Here is a 17,747-nt window from a genome sequence, read left to right as displayed (position 1 = left end):
AAAGCTATAAGAGATGTTAAAGTAAGTACCCAGGCAGGCTGAAAGAAAACAATAACAGATGGAAGATTAGGTTAATACAGAGAAATGAAGAGCACTAGAAATTGTAAATACTTGGATACACATTTTTTAAAAACCTTTTTTATATTTTAAAATTTATTTAAATGAGAATTGACATTTAAAAGTAGAAATTATAGCAATGTATTATAGCATTTGTAAAATGTGTACAAGTACAGGTGTGACAACAATAACATGAAGAATAGGAAAGGGGACTAGAAGTATACTGTCGTAAAACAGAGGCCTGTCTAATTTGAAGGTAGTCTTTGTTGAGTTAAAAATGTATGTTGTGCTGGATGTGGTGGCTTATGCCTTTAATCCCAGCATTTTGGGAGGCTGAAGCAGGTGGATCACTTGAGGTCAGGAGTTTGAGACCATCCTCACCAACATGGTGAAACCCTGTCTCTACTAAAAATACAAAAATTAGGCCAGGTATGTTAGCTCACTCCTCTAATCCCAGCACTTTGGGAGGCCAAGGTGGGTAGATCACTTGAGGTCAGGAGTTTGAGACCAGCCTGGCCAACATAGCAAAACCCCGTCTCTACTAAAAATACAAAAATTAGCTGGTAGCATGTGCTTGTAATTTCAGCTACTCGGGAGGCTGAGGCACGAGAATCAGTTGAACGTCTGAGGCGGAGGTTGCAGTGAGCTGAGCTTATGCCACTGCACTCCAGCCTGGGCGACAGAGTGAGACTACATTTAAAAAAAAAAATTATGTTGTAAACTTTAGAGCAATCACCGAAACCGTGAATACAGATAATTGTCATTAAGCTTAGTGTTGAGATGAAATAGAGTACTTAAAAAATACTCAGAAATCCCAAATGAAGACAAGAAGATGATAAATGAAATAAACAGATAAGAGAAGATGACCACATAAATAACTATAATATATATAAATGATCTCATGTTCTAATTAAAAGGTAGAGGTTGTTACACTGAATAAAAAAGGGAAACCCATTTGTATGATATATATGGGAAACCTGCTTTATAAAGTATAGAAATTGAATAAAAACTAAAAATGAAAAGAACTGGAAAATATATATGAAAATTGTAATCATAACCTGAAGGATCTATGTTAATACGGAATGAGCTAGACTCTGGACAAAGAATATTATGAAGGACAAATGGGGACATTTCATAATGATGAAACTGTTGATTCATCAAGAAGACATAAGTATCCTGTGTACATATCTAATAACAGAGTTTGAAATATTTAAAAGCAAAAACTGGTAGTACTGAAGTAAGAAATGGACAAATCCAAACTGACAGAACTGAAGTAAGAAATGGATAAGTTCGCAATTGGAGATTATAGCACTCGTGTCTCATAGTAATGTTCAGAACAACAGACAAAAAATCTGAACAGCATAGAAACCAATTTGACTTACTTAAAACATATATAATACTCCTCATTATAACAGCAAAAGACATGTTCTTTTCTTGGGCAATTGATCATTCATTAAGGTAGAACATATGCTCAGTCACAAAACACATTTAAAAATTTTTAAATTATGTTGACAAGTGTTCTGACAACAATGGAATTAAGTTAGAATTCACAAGAATTTGGCATATCCCTATATATTTGGAAATTAAACAACATATTCCTAAATAAACCATAAGTCAAAGAAGAAATCTCAGGGGAAAGCAGAAAATATTTTGAACTGAATTGTGATGAAAACATGATGATATGGTTTGGCTGTGTCCACTCCCAAATCTCATCTTGAATTCCTACATGTTGTGGGAGGGACCTAGTGGGAGGTAATTGAGTTATGGGGGCAGATCTTTCCCATGCTGTTCTCGTGACAGTGAATAAGTCTCACGAGATCTGATGGTTTTATAAGGAAGAGTTTCCTGGCACAAGCTCTCTCTCTTTGCTTGCTGTCATCCATGTAAGATGTGACTTGCTTCACCTTGCCTTCCAGCATGATTGTGAGGCCTCCCCAACCATGTGGAACTGTAACTCCATTAAACCCTTTTTTCTGTATAAAATACCCAGTCTCAGGTATGTCTTTATCAGCAGTATGAAAATGGACTAATACAGTAAATTGGTACCTAGAGTGGGGCACTGCTGAAAAGATATCTGGAAATGTGGAAGTGACTTTGGAGCTGGGTAACAGGCAGAGGTTGGAACAGTTTGGAGGGCTCAGAAGAAGACAGAAAAATGTAGGAAAGTTTGGAACCTCCTGGAGGCTTGTTGAATGGCTTTGCCCAAATTGCTGATAGCGATATGGACAATAAAGTTCAGGCTTAGGTGGTCTTAGATGGAGATGAAGAACTTGTTGGGAACTGGAGCAGAGGTGACTCTTGTTATGTTTTAGCAAAAATTCTGGCAGCATTTTGCCTCAGCCCTAGAGATGGGTAGAACTTTGAACTTGAGGAGATGATTTAGGGTATTTGGCAGAAGAAATTCCTAAGCAGCAGAACATTCAAGAGGTGACTTGGGTGCTGTTAAAGGCATTCAGTTTTATGAGGGAAGTACAGCATAAAAGTTCAGAAAATTTGCAGCCTGACCATGTGATAGAAAAGAAAATCCCATTTTGTGAGGAGAAGTTTAAGCCAGCTGCAGAAATTTGCATAAGTAATGGGGAACCAAATGTTAATCCCCAGTACAATGGGGAAAATGTCTCCAGGGCATGTCAAAGGTCTTCACAGCAGGCCCTCCCATCACATACACAGAGGCCTAGAAGGAAAAAGTGGTTTCATGGGCTGGAAGCAGGGTCCCTGTGCTGTGTGCAGCCTAGGGACTTTGGTGCCTTGTATCCCAGCTGCTGCAGGTGTAGCTGAAAGGAGTCAATGTAGAGCTCGAGCCATAACTTCAGAGGGTACAAGCTCCAAGTCTCGGCAGCTCCCGTGTGGTGTTGAGCCTGCAAGTGCATAGAAGTCAAGAATTGAGGTTTGTGAACCTCTGCCTATGTTTCAGAAGATGTATGGAAGTGCCTGGATGCCCAGGCAGAAGCTTGCTGTGGGGATGGGGCACTCATGGATGACCTCTGCTAGGGCAGTGCAAAAGGGAAATGTGGTATTTGAGCCCCAACACAGAGTCCCTAGTGGGCACCACCTAGTGGAGATGTGAGAAGACAGCCACTGTCCTCCAGACCCCAGAATGGTGGATCCACAGACAGCTTGCCCTGTGAGCCTGGAAAAGCCACAGACACTCATTGCCAGCCCTTGAAAGCAGCCAGGAGGTAGGCTATACCCTGCAAAGCCACAGGGGCGGAGGTGCCCAAGGCCATGGAAGGCCACCTCTTCCATCAGCATGACATAGATGTGAGACATGGAGTTAAAGGACATCATTTTGGAGCTTTAAGATTTGACTGCCCTGCTGGATTTTGGACTTTCATGGAGCCTTTAACCCTTCATTTTGGTCAGTTTCTAACATTTGGAATGGGTATATTTATCCAATGCCTGTACCCCCATTGTATCTAGGAAGTACCTAACTTGCTTTTGATTTTACAGGCTCGTAGGTGGAAGGGACTTGCCTTGTCTCAGATGAAGCTTTGGACTGTGGACTTTTGAGTTAATGCTGAAATGAGTTAAGACTTTGAGGGACTGTTGGGAAGGCATGATTGGTTTGGAAATGTGAGGACATGAGATTTTGAGGGGGCCAGAGGCAGAATGATATGGTTTGGCTGTGTCCCCACCCAAATCTCATCTTGAATTCCCACGTGTTGTGGGAGGGACGTAGCAGGAGGTAATTGAGTCGTGGGAGTGGGTCTTTCCCGTGCTGTTCTCATGATAGTGAGTAAGTCTTATGAGATCAGATGGTTTTGTAAGGAGGAGTTTCCCTACACAACCTCTCTCTGCTTGCTGCCATTCATGTAAGATGGGACTTGCTCCTCCTTGCTTTCCACCATGATTATAGGGCCTCCCCAACCATTTGGAACTGTAAGTCCATTAAACCTCTTTCTTTTGTAAATTGTCCAATCTCAGGTATATCTTTACCAGCAGCGTGAAAACGGACTAATACACATGGCATATCAGCATTTGTTTGATACTAAGAAATTGGAATTGAGAGGGAAACTTACGGTTCAAATGCTTAATTATAAATAAACAAAGTTGTAAAAGCAATGACTAAAGATTTCGTCTAAGAAGTAAGAAAAGTCCTCACTTTCATTTCCAGCCAGTATGGAATAACAGGAATCAGATTTACTGTCATTCCCATTACAACTAAAAACCACCCAAAAGGCTTAGTGGGAACAAGATAGGGAATAGTGTCTGTTCCTACCAGCTAGAATGGAAAACCTCATAATTCATATGGCTTTGGTTATACTACTCAGAAGGGTCTTTCCTCAGTGTTGGAGAGTAGCACAAGATTACTGCTCAGGCGATGCTGACTAACAAATCTTAAAAGCAGAACACAGAAGGATTAAATTGTGTCTAAGTAACGTAACTGCATCCCATAATTAAGCTCAGTAATATTTATAGGAATATAAAAATATCCAGCACTTAACAAGATAAAATTTACAATGTCAGGCATCCAGTAAAAAATTACCAGGCATGCAAAGATGTAGGAAAACCTGGCCCATAATGAGGAGAGAAATTGGTCAATCATAACCAACCCAGATCTAACCTAGATGTTAGAATGAGCAGATAGGCTGGGCATAGTGGCTCACGTCTGTAATGCCAGTACTTTGGGAGGCTGAGGCAGGTGGAACACTTCAGGTCAGGAGTTCGAGACCATCCTGGCCAACATGGTGAAACTCCTTCTTTACTGAAAAATACAAAAATTAGCCAGGTGTGGCAGTGTGCACCCATAGTCCCAGCTACCCTGGAGATGGAGGCAGGAGAATCACTGGACCCCAGGAGGCGGAGGCTACAGTGAGTTGAGATCACCCCACTGCAGTCCAGCCTGGGTGACAAAATGAGACTATGTCTCAAAAAAAAAAACAACAACAACAAAAAAAAATGAGCAAATCAAACCCAAAGTAAGTAGAGAAGTATAATAATATGTATAAGGGCAGAAAACAGTAAGTGGAAGATAGGTATGTAGTAGAGAAAATGAACAAAACCTAAAGCTGTTTTTTTAAAAAGATTCATAAAACTGATAATTATTTTGCTAGTGTGAAAAACCAGAACAGAAGAGGAAACACAAGTTATTCATATTGGGAATGAAAGAAGTGCCTACATACATTACATGGACTGTAAGGTGATATTAAGAACAAACTTATGCTGGTAAATTTACATGAAACTCTAAAAGGTTAGAAAAATTCTTTTAAAGGTAAAAGTTACCACATTCACAGAAGTAAAAAGTTTGAATAGCTGTACGTCAAATACGTAAATTGAATTGGCAATCAAAACCTTCCCACAAAAAGGGCCTGGCATGGTGGCTCATGCCTGTAGTCCTAGCACTTTGGGAGGCCAAGGCGAGCAGATCACCTGAGGTCAGTGTTTGAGACCAGCCTGGCCAACAGGACGAGACTCCGTCTCTACTAAAAATACAAAAGTTAGCTGGGCGTGGTGGCACGCGCCTATAGTCCCAGCTACTCAGGAGGCTGAGGCAGGAGAATCGCTTGAACCTGGGAGGCAGAGGTTGTGGTGAGCCAAGATCGTGCCACTGCACTCCAGCCAGAGCAACAGAGTGAGACTCTGTCTCAAAAAACAAAAACAAAGACAAAACCTTCCCACAAAGAAAATCTGAAATGCTAGATGGCTTTACTGGTGAATTCTATCTAATATTTAAGGAAGAACTATTACCTGTCCTTTGCAAAAAAGAGACGAAATATTGCCTCATTTATTTTATGAGGCTAGCATTACCCTAATACCAAAATCAGACAGAGATTTTTACAGGAAGATATTTCTTATAACTATGGAGGGAGAAATCCTTTACAAAGTAGTTGCAAACTGAATTCAATAGAATATAATAAAATATATAAATATGTTAATAATATACATCATAGCCAAGTAGGCCATGTGGGCTTGTTTAACAGCTTATAATCCATCAGTGTACTTCCCCATATTAGTATAGTAAATGAGAAAAAGCATTTGACAATATTGAACACCCATTTCTTGTTAAAAAAGAAGGAACTAAACTTGGAGCAAAGTAGAAATATAAGGGAACTTTGTAAACTTGATAGAGGACATTGCTGAAGAACCTACAATAGTTGATAATGAAATACTAAATACTAAGTATTTCCCTCCTACAATCGAGCAGTGCTAGGGCCACTCAACACTGTTCAGCATTTCTGTTTCTTTCTTTTCTTTTCTTTTTTTTTGAGATGGAGTCTCACTCTGTGGCCCAGGCTGGAGTGCAGTGGCACGATCTTGGCTCACTGCCACCTCTGCCTCCCGGGTTCAAGCAATTCTCCCACCTCAGCCTCCTATGTAGCTGGGACTACAGGTGCGTGCCACCATGCCCAGCAAATTTTTGTAGTTTTAGTAGAAACGGTTTCACCACGTTGGCCAGGCTAGTCTTGAACTCTTGACCTCGTGATCTACCCACCTCGGCCTCCCAAAGTGCTGGAATTACAGACGTGAGCATTTCATAGAAGATATGCAAATAGTCAATAAGCACATGAAAAGATGCTCAACGACATTAGTTACTATTAATCATTAGGGAATTTAAATCGAAACCACAATGAGAAACCACTTTATATCTGTTAGAATGGCTGAAATTAAAAAGACTTAAAATTTCAGTTGTCATCAGTGATACACTGGAACATTGGTGGGATGCAAGTTGGAACAATCATCTTGGAAAACACTTTGGCAGTTTTTATGGTTATATACTTGAGAAATAAACATATGTTCACAAAAAGTTCACACAATAAAGTTCATAGCAGCTTTATTTATAATAGGGAAAAACAGAAATATCCCATGTGTTCATCAGCTGGTGAATGGATGAACAAAGTGTGCTATATTCATATGTATTAGTTATTTGTTGCTGTGCAATAAATTGCCCAAAATTTAGTGTCTTAAAAGAACAACCGCCTGGCGCGGTGGCTTACACCTGTAATCCCAGCACTTTGGGAGGCTGCAGCAGGCAGATCATATGGCCAGGAGTTCGAGTCCATCCTGGCCAACATGGTGAAACCCCATCTCTACTAAAAATACCAAAAATTAGCCGAGTGTGGTTGGGGGCGCCTGTAATCCCAAGTACTGGGGAGGCTGAGGCAGGAGAATCGCTTGAACCTGGGAGGCAGAGGTTGCAGTGAGCCAAGATCGCACCACTGCACTCCAGCCGGCGCGACAGTGTGAGAATCCGTCTCAGAAAACAAAACGAAAAACAACCTTTGTTATCTGACAGTTCGCATAGGTCAGGAAAGGGGCACGCATGGTATTTTATGGATTGAAATCATTATGTCATCTCAAGGCTTGACTAACAAAGGATCTACCTTTGAGATCACTGGTGGTTGCTGGCAGGATTTCTTTTATATGAGCTGTTGAATTGGGGGCCTCAGAGCAAGATGGAAGTCTCAGTCTTATGTAACCTAACTCATAAGTGACATCCCATAGCCTTTACTGTATTTTATTCTTTAGAGGCAAATATCTAGGTATCAGCCTACACTAAAGGGAGGGGATTATGAAGGGCATTAATACCAGGAGGTAGGGATCATTAGACACCATTTCAGAAACATACTATCACAGCATATAACAGAATAGTACTCAGCAACAAAACAGAGCTATTTGTTTGTACACATACAAACATGGATAAATCTGGCCAGGTGTGGTGGGTCACGCCTGTAATCCCAGCATTTTGAGAGGCCAAGGTGGGCAGATCACTTGAGGTCAGGAGTTTGAGACCAGCCTAGCCTGCATGGTTAACCCCCATCTCTACTAAAAATACAAAAATTAGCTGGGTGTGGTGGGATGTACCTGTAGCCCAGCTACTTGGGAGGCAGAGGCAGGAGAATCACTTGAACCCAGGAGGCGGAGGTTGCAGTGGGCTGAGATTGCGCCACTGCACTCCAGGCTGGGCAACAGAGAGATACTGTTTCAAAAGAGAAAAAAAAAAAAAAAGAAAGCAAGAAAGAAAGAAAGAAAGAAAGGAAAGAAAAAGGATAAATCTCAAAAACATTACTCCAGACAAAGGAACCCAGACAAAACTAATCTTTAGGGTGAGAAGAAGGATCAGTGGGGTAGGGATAGGCTTTTGATCTAAGAATGTGTGAGGAAACTTTTTGTGCTGTGGGAAATGTTCTTTGTCTTGATTGTATGGTGGTTATAACACTGTATATATTTGTCAAAACTCACGAGTGAATTTTATTGTATATAAATCATAATTAGGTTAATGTTTTAAATTCTTATTTTTCATGCTAATCTTCTCTGTATTGTTCCAATTTTAGTATATATGCTGCCAAAGCAAGCACTTAAGTTAATTTTTTAAATGCAAAAGTATGCTATTGGATTCAGTGATTTGTTATTGATGACATCTGCCGGTTTTCACAATTTTTCAAGGAACGTGGCCCAGGGTGGGATACTGCAGTGGCAGTGCCATCTTGTGGTAAGATCTTTGGAGTTAGGCAGACACAAATACGAATTCTGGTTCTGAAACTTGCTACATTCTAGTACTTTGTTCCCCTGAATTATTTTGGATATCCTAAAAACAATAACTACTGTATTTTGAGAACCTATACTGCCCAGGTACTATGCTAGGCACTTATGTGTATGTTACCTCATTAATTGTAATAATAATAATACAACTCAAAATAACATTTTTTTTTAGTTCCTTAGAATGTATTAGGCACTCTGTAAAACATTTTTCATGAATTATATCACTTAATACAGCAACCCAATGAAGTATTGGTTCTACAGTTATTTCCACTTTAGAGAAGAAGAGATTGAGGCCGAGAATCTTTTTTTTTTTTGGAGACAGGTTCCCACTCTGTCATCAAGGATGGAGTGCAGTGGCAATGATCATGGCTCACTGCAGCCTCCATCTCCTAGTCTCAGGCATTTCTCCTGCCTCAGCCTCCTGAACAGCTGTGACTACAGGCATGTACCACCATGCCTAGCTAATTACTAAAAATTTTTTGTAGAGGTGGTGTCTTGCTATGTTGCTCAAGTTGGTCTCAAACTTCTGAGCTCAAGCTGTCCTTCTATCTTGGCCTCCAAAAGTGCTGGGATTATAGGCATGAGCCACCTTGCAATAGAGAATAATTTTTAAAATATGAGGAAATCAGGTTGCTGTCATGATTCCAGCTTTGTTTTCTATTCCTTTCTTTCTGTGGAACAAAAGGCTGTTTGTCTTATGTGTTACCCAGGCTTTCTGCAAAAGTAACTGGGACTTTAAGTTAAAATCTCTTCTTGTTTTTCCTTTAAGAAGCTTCTTTTAAGGCATGAAGGCTCAGAGTGTTTTCAAGAGTTTAAGAAGGTAGTGTCAGGTCTTGGAGATTGGTTTCTGAGCACTGGACAGACTTGCAAATGCATAAGCTCAGTTCCAGACAGGTAGAGCTCTAGAAATATCAACCTCAGCCACAAGCAAAAAGGCAATGTTTATATGTGTTTGGTATAAAAACTGTGACTTATTTTTCTACTCTTTCCATAAACAGAATGATTCTTTGTCAGCAGTGACATTTTTGAAGGCTGAGAATGGTTAAAGTTTTTGCTTCCACAACTACAGTGTTGAACCAGAATTGTTTTTATGATAATCACTATCCATAGTGCTCAGATAGGGATCTTTTTAAGGAAAGTTAAAAAGTGTCATTGAGACCATGAATAATTGTATTGTAGCATTACTTACTTCAGTAGTTGTGTTCCCATAGAACTTGTGTATCATAAGTTCTCCTCCCACTCTTCTTTTTCTTCATCAGCATGGAATTATTTTCCTTCTTTTCATATGTAATATAATCAGTCTTTTTGGTATTCATGTACTTACTATAAATGGAATTGAATTATATTTTAATCTGAAACTATAGACTAGCAGCAACCTAACATAAGCAGATATATGAAAGATAAGTACATTCTGATTCATTGATCTTTAAAATAGTGTAGTACCAGAAATCAGGTGATTAATTTATAAGTAGATTTGATTCCTGAAAAATAATTGTGGGGCACAGGGAAAATTGTGATTTCTCACTGTTTCTCATTAACATCCTGTCTATTTTTGCTTTTTTACCTTTCAGTCATTTTTCTTTTTTTTTGAAACAGAGTTTCACTCTTATCGTCTAGGTGCAATGGCACCATCTCGGCTCACTGCAGCCTCTGCCTCCCGGGTTCAAGCAATTCTCCCACCTCAGCCTCCTGAGTAGCTGGGATTACAGGCATGCACCACCACGCCCGGCTAAGTTTTTGTATTTTTAGTAGAGATGGGGTTTCGCCATGTTGGGCAGGCTGGTCTCGAACTCCTGACCTCAGGTGATCCGCCCACCTTGGCCTCCCAAAGTGTTGGGATTATAGGCGTGAGCCACCATGCCCGGCATTTTTCTTTACTGTATAGACTATCCTTCCTTTTTTTGGTTTGTCTGTCGTTCACAGACCAACTGTACTTCAAGTTTGATTTAAGTCTCATTTCTCTTACAAGGCCTTCTCTGGCTATTTGATACAACACATTTGTATTAGTCCGTTCTGGCAATGCTATAAGAAAATACTGGAGACTGGGTAACTTATAAAGAAGAAAGGTTTAATTGGTTCACATTTCTGCAGGCTGTACAGGAAGCATGGCAACATCTACTTCTGGGGAGGCTTCAGGGAGCTTTTACTCATGGCGGAAGGCAAAACAGGAGCAGGCATCTTCACATTGCCAGAGCAAGAGGAAGAGAGAGAGAGGGGAGGTGGCACACACTTTTAAACACCCAGATCTCATGAGAACTGTATCACAAGAACAGCACCAGAGGAGGAAATCTGTCACACATGATTCAGTCACCTCCTACCAGACTCCACTGCTAACACTTGGGATTATAATTTAACATGAGATTTGGGTGGGGATGCAAATCCAAACCATATTATTTCACCTGTGGTCCCTCCCAAATCTCATATTCTTCTCACATTGCAAAATGCAATCATCCCTTCTCAACAGTCCTCCAAAGTCTTAACTCATTCTGGCATTAGCTCAAAAGTCCAAAGTCTCATCTGGGACAAGGCTGGTCCCTTTCACCTGTGAGCCTGTAAAATCAAAAGCAGGTTAGTTACTCCCAAGATACAATGGGGATATGGGCATTGGGTAAATACTCCTATTCCAAAAGGGAGAAAATGGCCAAAAGAATGGGGCTATAGGCCTTGTGCAAGTTCGAAACCCAGCAGGGCAGTCATTACATCTTAATGTTCCAAATCTCCTTTGACTCCATGTCTCATATCCAGGGTACAATGATGCAAGGGTTGGGCTCCCAAGGCCTTGGGCAGCTACACCCCTGTGGTTTGGAAGGGTTCAGCTTCCATGGCTGCTCTCAAGGGCTGGTGTTGAGTGCCTGCAGCTTGTCTAGGTGCAAGGTATTTAGTGGATCTGTCATTCCAGGGTCTGGATGATGGTGGCCCTCTTCTCACAGCTCCACCAAGGGGTGCCCCAAACGGAGACTCTGTGTGTGTGGGGGGGTCCAACCTCACATTTCTTCTCTGCACTGTCCTAGTAGAGGTTCTCCATGAGGGCTCTGCCCCTGCAGCAGGCTTCTGCCTGGACATCCAGGCTTTTCCATGTAGCATCTGAAATCTATGCGGAGGCCCCCATGCCTCAACTCTTGCATTCTGTGCACCTGCAGGCTTAACACCACATGGAAGCAGCGGCCCAAACGATACCTAGGTTCCTTTGAGCCACGGCTAGAGATAGAGCAGCCAGGATGCAGAAGCAGTGTCCTGAGGCTGCACAGGGTGGTGAGGCCCTGGTTTTCACCCACCTTATAGGCTTCTGGGCCTGTGATGGCAGGGGCTGCCATGAAGGTCTCTGAAATGCCTTTGAGGCCTTTTCTTCATTGTTTTAGCTATCAGTACTTGACTGCTCTTTACTTATGCAAATTTCTACAGCCTGCTTGAATTTCTCACCTGAAAATGGGCTTTTCTTTTCTACCACATAACTGGGCTACAAATTTTTCAAACTTTTACACTCTGCCTCCCTTTTAAATATAAATTCATTGGCCGGGCTCGGTGGCTCATGCTTGTAATCCCAGCACTTTGGGAGGCCAAGGCAGGTGGATGACCTGAGGTTGGGAGTTTGAGACCAGCCTGACCAACATGAGAAACCCTATCTCTACTAAAAATACAAAACTAGCGAGGTGTTGTGGTGCATCCCTGTAATCCCAGCTACTCAGGAGACTAAAGGCAGGAGAATCGCATGAACCCAGGAGGCAGAGGTTGTGGTGAGCTGAGATCATGCCGTTGCACTCCAGCCTGGGCAACAACAATGAAACTCCGTCTCAAAAAAATAAAAATTAAATTAAAAAAATATATATGTATGTTTGTTTCAGGTCATTTCTTTGCTCACACATATGAGTATAGGATACTAGAAGCAGCCAGGCAACATCTTGAATGCTTTGTTCCTTAGACATTTCTTCCTCTAGATCTTAAGTCATCATTCTCAACTTCAAAGTCCCACAGATCTCTAGGCAGGGGCACAATGCCACCAGGTTCTTTGCTAACACATAACAAAAGTGATGTTTGCTCCAGTTCCCAATAAGTTCCTTATTTACATCTGAGATCTCCTCAGCCTGGACTTCATTGTCCATATCACTGTCAGCATTTTGTTGACAACAATTTGATAAGTCTCTAGGAAGTTCCTAATTTTCCCTCATCTTCTTGTCTTCTGAGCTCTCCATACCCTTCCAGCCTCTGCCCATTACCCAGTTCCAGAGACGCTTCCACATTTTCAGATATCTTTATAGCAATGCCCTACTTTTCAGTAGCAATTCTGTTAGTTTGTTTTCACACTGCTATAAAAAATACCCGAGACTGGATAATTTGTAAAGAAAAAGGTTTAATTGGCTCACTGTTCCATAGACTTTATAGGAAGCATGGCAGCATCTGCTTCTGAGGAGGCCCAGGGAGCTTTTACTCATGGCAGAAGGCAAAGTGGGAGCAGGCCAGAGCAGAAGGAAGAGAGAGAGAGGAAAGGTAGCACACACTTTTAAACAACCAGATCTCACGAGAACCCTCCCACAAGAACAGCATCAAAGAGGGAAATCAGCCCCCATGATGCAGTCACCTCCCATCAGGCCTCACCTCCAACACTGGGAATTACAATTTGACATGAGATTTGAGCAGGGCCACAAATTCAAACCATATCAACATTTTTTTTCTTTTCTGAAATTCTTGTTGCTTTTCTCTTTAACACAATTTAAATTGTCTCCTATATATTATTATCTATATATTAGCTTTATTATTTTATTTTATTTTATTTTTTTTTTTTTGAGGCGGAGTCTCGCTCTGTCGCCCGGACTGGAGTGCAGTGGCCGGATCTCAGCTCACTGCAAGCTCTGCCTCCCGGGTTTACGCCATTCTCCTGCCTCAGCCTCCGGAGTAGCTGGGACTACAGGCGCCCGCCACCTCGCCCGGCTAGTTTTTGTATTTTTAGTAGAGACGGGGTTTCACCGTGTTAGCCAGGATGGTCTCGATCTCCTGACCTCGTGATCCGCCCGTCTCGGCCTCCCAAAGTGCTGGGATTACAGGCTTGAGCCACCGCGCCCGGCTATTTTATTTTATTATTATTTTTTGCGGTGGGGTTTTTCTCTTTTCACCCAGGCTGGAGTGCAGTGGAACGATCTCAGCTCACTGCAACCTCTGCCTCCTGGGTTCAAGTGATTCTCCTGCCTCAGCCTCTAATCCCTGAGTAGCTGGGATTACAGGTATGCGCCACCACACTTGGCTAATTGTTTTATATTTTTAGTAGAGACAGAGTTTCAACAGAGTTTCACTATGTTGGTCAGACTGGTCTTGAACTGTCGACCTCAGGTGATCTGCCCACCTTGGCCTCTCAAAGTGCTGGGATTACAGGCATGAGCAACCACACCCAGCCTAGCTTTATTTTTTAGTTTCATTAATGTATGCTATCTTTTGTCATCCTCAGATCCTAGGGCAAGATAAGATAAATAATATTATTTCCCATTGTATAGATACAGAAATATTCATCAGACAAATGTGATTGACTATACACTGTATGCCACATATTAGTGTTAGCTCTGGATATGGACAAATGTTAACTGTGTTATTTTGTTAGTAATATTTGATCTCTTGTTATTTATACAGGAGAGATTAAACAGATTCTAGAAAATGAACTTCAGATACCTGTGTCCAAAATGCTGTTAAAAGGCTGGAAGACGGGAGATGTGGAAGACAGTGTGAGTTTTTTAATTGCATAGAAATTAAGTTATGCCACTGATTAAATGATACGTAAAAATTGGTTTTTATTAATGTTGTTACATATGGCAGAAGTAGATTTGGCAATAGTAATTTAGTTTAAAGAATCAGCAAGTAGTGTTTTCTAAGCTAAAATATTTCATGATAAACCAATAACAATTGTAAATGAGTAGATTTGTAAATGAAAACAGTATATGGTATGTTTTTCCTATTTCTAACTTTTAAAGGAGTTTGGCCCTTTTTTTGGGAGCTTTTACCTTTTTTTCAAACCTCCTAGAGTATCAGAGAATGCCCTGGAATAATAATTTTCTGAGCAATTACGTATTAGTCTGAAAGAAGTCACACGCAGTGTATACATTTATATCAAGTATTGATTGTGGAACAAAGATAATAGGAAATTTTTTAAACTGAGAATTTAAATGATAAGAATGTTGTTTTCCTTGTTGACTTGGATAGTGGCAGGTGCATGGGATGAATTATATTTTAAGAATTTGCAGAGAGTGTTGCAATTTTAAGGAAATAGTTGCTATTCTCAGGGTCCCAGTAGCAACCTCAGATATAAAATTTTTTACACTTTTTTTTTTGAGACAAGAGTCTCGCTTTGTTGCCCATGCTGGAGTGTAGTGGCACGATCTTTCCTCACTGCAACCTCTGCCTCCGGGATTCAAGCGATTCTTCTGCTTCAGCCTCCCGAGTAACTGGGACTGCAGGCATGTGCCACCATACCCAGCTGATTTTTGCATTTTTAGTAGGCATGGGGTTTCACCATGTTGGCCAGGCTGGTCTTGAATTCCCTCCTGACCTCGTGATCTGCCTGCCTTGACCTTCCAAAGTGCTGAGATTATAGGTGTGAGCCACCACCCCCAGCCTTACACACTTTTTTTTCTTCCACAGAGAGTGGAGAAAGAGGGAAAAAAAATGAGTTAGCTCTAAAGTTTTAGATGTTTGAGGTGGAAATAATTATTGAATGTTTTCACATTTGTTACTGGGTCATTTTAATGGCCAGGCATAAACTTAGAGAATCTTCAACTTTTGGCCGGGTGCGGTGGCTCACGCCTATAATCCTATCACTTTGGGAGGCCGAGGCAAGTGAATCACCTGAGGTCAGGAGTTCGAGACTATCCTGGCCAACATGGTAAAACCCCATCTCTACTAAAATTGCAAAAATTATCTGGGCGTGGTTGCGCACCCCTGTAATCCAAGCTACTCAGGAGACTGAGGTGGGAGAATTGCTTGAACCTGGGAGGTGGAGGCTGCCGTGAGCCAAGATCGTGCCACTGCACTCCAGCCTGGGCGACAGAGCGAGACCCTGTCTCAAAAAAAAAGATAAATAAAAATTGAAAAACTTCAACTTTTGGTTCAATTCTTCTTCGTGAATGGCTACTTGTAGTGATTGTGCCTATAAGTACTTTTATGTGAGTTCATTTGAAATTTGGAGATGTTCTGAGTATTTCAGTGAGATATTTACAGGAATTTTGGGTTGGGAAGATACGGATAAGTTTAGAAGTGCTGTATTAGGTGTCAGCAAACTTTTTCTGTACAAAGTCAGGTAGTAAATATTTTAGGCTTTGTGTGCCATGCAGCTACTTAATCACTGCTCTCTTAGTGGGAAAGCAGCCATGGACAATATGTGAAACATCGAGCATAACTGTGTTTCATTATGTTTATGGATGCAGAAATTTGAATTTTATGTAATTTCCCATGCCATAAAATATTCTTTTGATTTATTTTCCAACTCTTAAAAAAAGTGAAAACCATTCTTAACTCACAGGCCATACAAAAACAGGCAGCAGGCTGGGTTTGACCCACAGGCCATAGTTTGATATCCCCTGCTGTTATATGGCCATTCTAATTGATACATGGATTAAAACTTTTTGAAAGTGCTGACTGAGTAAATCAGCAACCTTGACAGAAAGAAAACACCAAAATGAATTCGTTTTCATAATTATATTATTTATTCATTCATTCATTGAGAAACCTGTGGGTATGAATCAGTCAGCTGGGTGCAGTGGCTCACACCTGTAATCCCAACACTTTGGGAGGCTGAGTCAGACAGATTACTTGAGGCCAGGAGTCCGAGATCAGCCTGGACAACATGACAAAACCCTGTCTCTATTAAAAATGTAAAAATTAGCTGGGTGTGGTGGTGCACACCTGTAGTCCCAGCTGCTCGGGAGGCTGAGGCACAAGAATCGCTTGAACCTGGGAAGTAGAGGTTGTAGTGAGCCAAGATTGTGCCACTATACTCCATCATGGGCGACAGAGCAAGAGTCTGTCTCCCCTACCCCCAAGCCCCCAAAATTTGAACACAGTCTTGGTTACAAATACTTTAATTTACTTCTTTCTTCTTTTTATGAAATGGGTTCTCACCCTGTTGCTTAGGTTGGAGTGCAGTGGTACAATCATGGCTCATTGCTGCCTTGACCTCCTAGACTCAAGTGATCCTTGTACCTCAGCCTTCTAAGTAGCTAGGACTATAGATGTGCACTATCACACCTGGCTAATTTTTTTTTTTTTTTTTAATTTTTGTAGAGACAGGGTCTTGCTATGTTTTCCAGACTTGTCTTAAATTCCTGGGCTCATGCAATCCTCCTGCCTTGGCCTCCCAAAGTGCTGAGATTACAGGCATGAGCCGTGGCACCCAGCCTTAGTTACTTATTTCTATGTAGTCTTTGCTAGGAGATTTCTGCTATTCCCATGCCATTAATTTTCTGATTGCCTCAAAATTTATATTTCCAGCTCATACTTTTTTGAATTCACATATCCAAATTGGTGATTGACTTTTGTACTTGTGTATCTTATTGGTGTTTCAAACTTAACATGTTTAAAATGGAACTCTTGATTTTCCCTCCTATGCCATATCTCTACCAATCTTCCCCCAATAAGTGGCAGAACGATTATAGCCACCACTGAATCCAAAAATTTGGCCATCCGTCTCATTTCTTTTTTTTTTTGAGACGGAGTCTCGCTCTGTCGCCCAGGCTGGAGTGCAGTGGCCGGATCTCAGCTCACTGCAAGCTCCGCCTCCCGGGTTTAGCCATTCTCCTGCCTCAGCCTCCCGAGTAGCTGGGGCTACAGGCGCCCGCCACCTTGCCCGGCTAGTTTTTTGTGTTTTTTTTTTTTTAGTAGAGACGGGGTTTCACTGTGTTAGCCAGTATGGTCTCGATCTCCTGACCTCGTGATCCGCCCGTCTCGGCCTCCCAAAGTGCTGGGATTACAGGCTTGAGCCACCGCGCCCGGCCGTCTTTTCTCATTTCTTACAGCACCTAATCCTTTGGTAAATTCTATACATTCGATCTCTAAAATGTATCTCAACCATGGCCACTTTTTACTATTTCAATTGCAACTGCTTAATTCAGGCCATGACCATCTCTTGTCTGGAGCAATATGGTAACTTCATTGTTATTGTCTCAGCTTCCTTTCAGAGTTTCTTCCAGTGCGTTTTCCACACAGCAGTCAGAGTGATCTTTTAAAAACATAAA

The 17,747-nt window shown here is 41.4% G+C and overlaps 1 protein-coding gene across 2 annotated transcripts in view; it reads left to right on the top strand.

Annotated features, from left to right (window-relative positions):
• FAF1 (Fas (TNFRSF6) associated factor 1) overlaps positions 1–17,747 on the top strand; it is a 535,277-nt gene that overhangs the window by 203,046 nt on the left and 314,484 nt on the right. For both annotated transcript variants that reach the window (XM_011926246.1, XM_011926245.1), the window contains one exon: positions 14,155–14,246. In XM_011926246.1, coding sequence (XP_011781636.1) covers positions 14,155–14,246 — 92 coding nt within the window. The remainder of the gene's footprint in view (positions 1–14,154; positions 14,247–17,747) is intronic.

This window comes from Colobus angolensis, unplaced genomic scaffold (assembly GCF_000951035.1).
Source record: "Colobus angolensis palliatus isolate OR3802 unplaced genomic scaffold, Cang.pa_1.0 Scaffold68, whole genome shotgun sequence".
Lineage (NCBI taxonomy): Eukaryota > Metazoa > Chordata > Mammalia > Primates > Cercopithecidae > Colobus > Colobus angolensis.
Note: the sequence above shows the minus strand (reverse complement) of the source record. Positions and strands in the feature narration are given on the sequence as shown.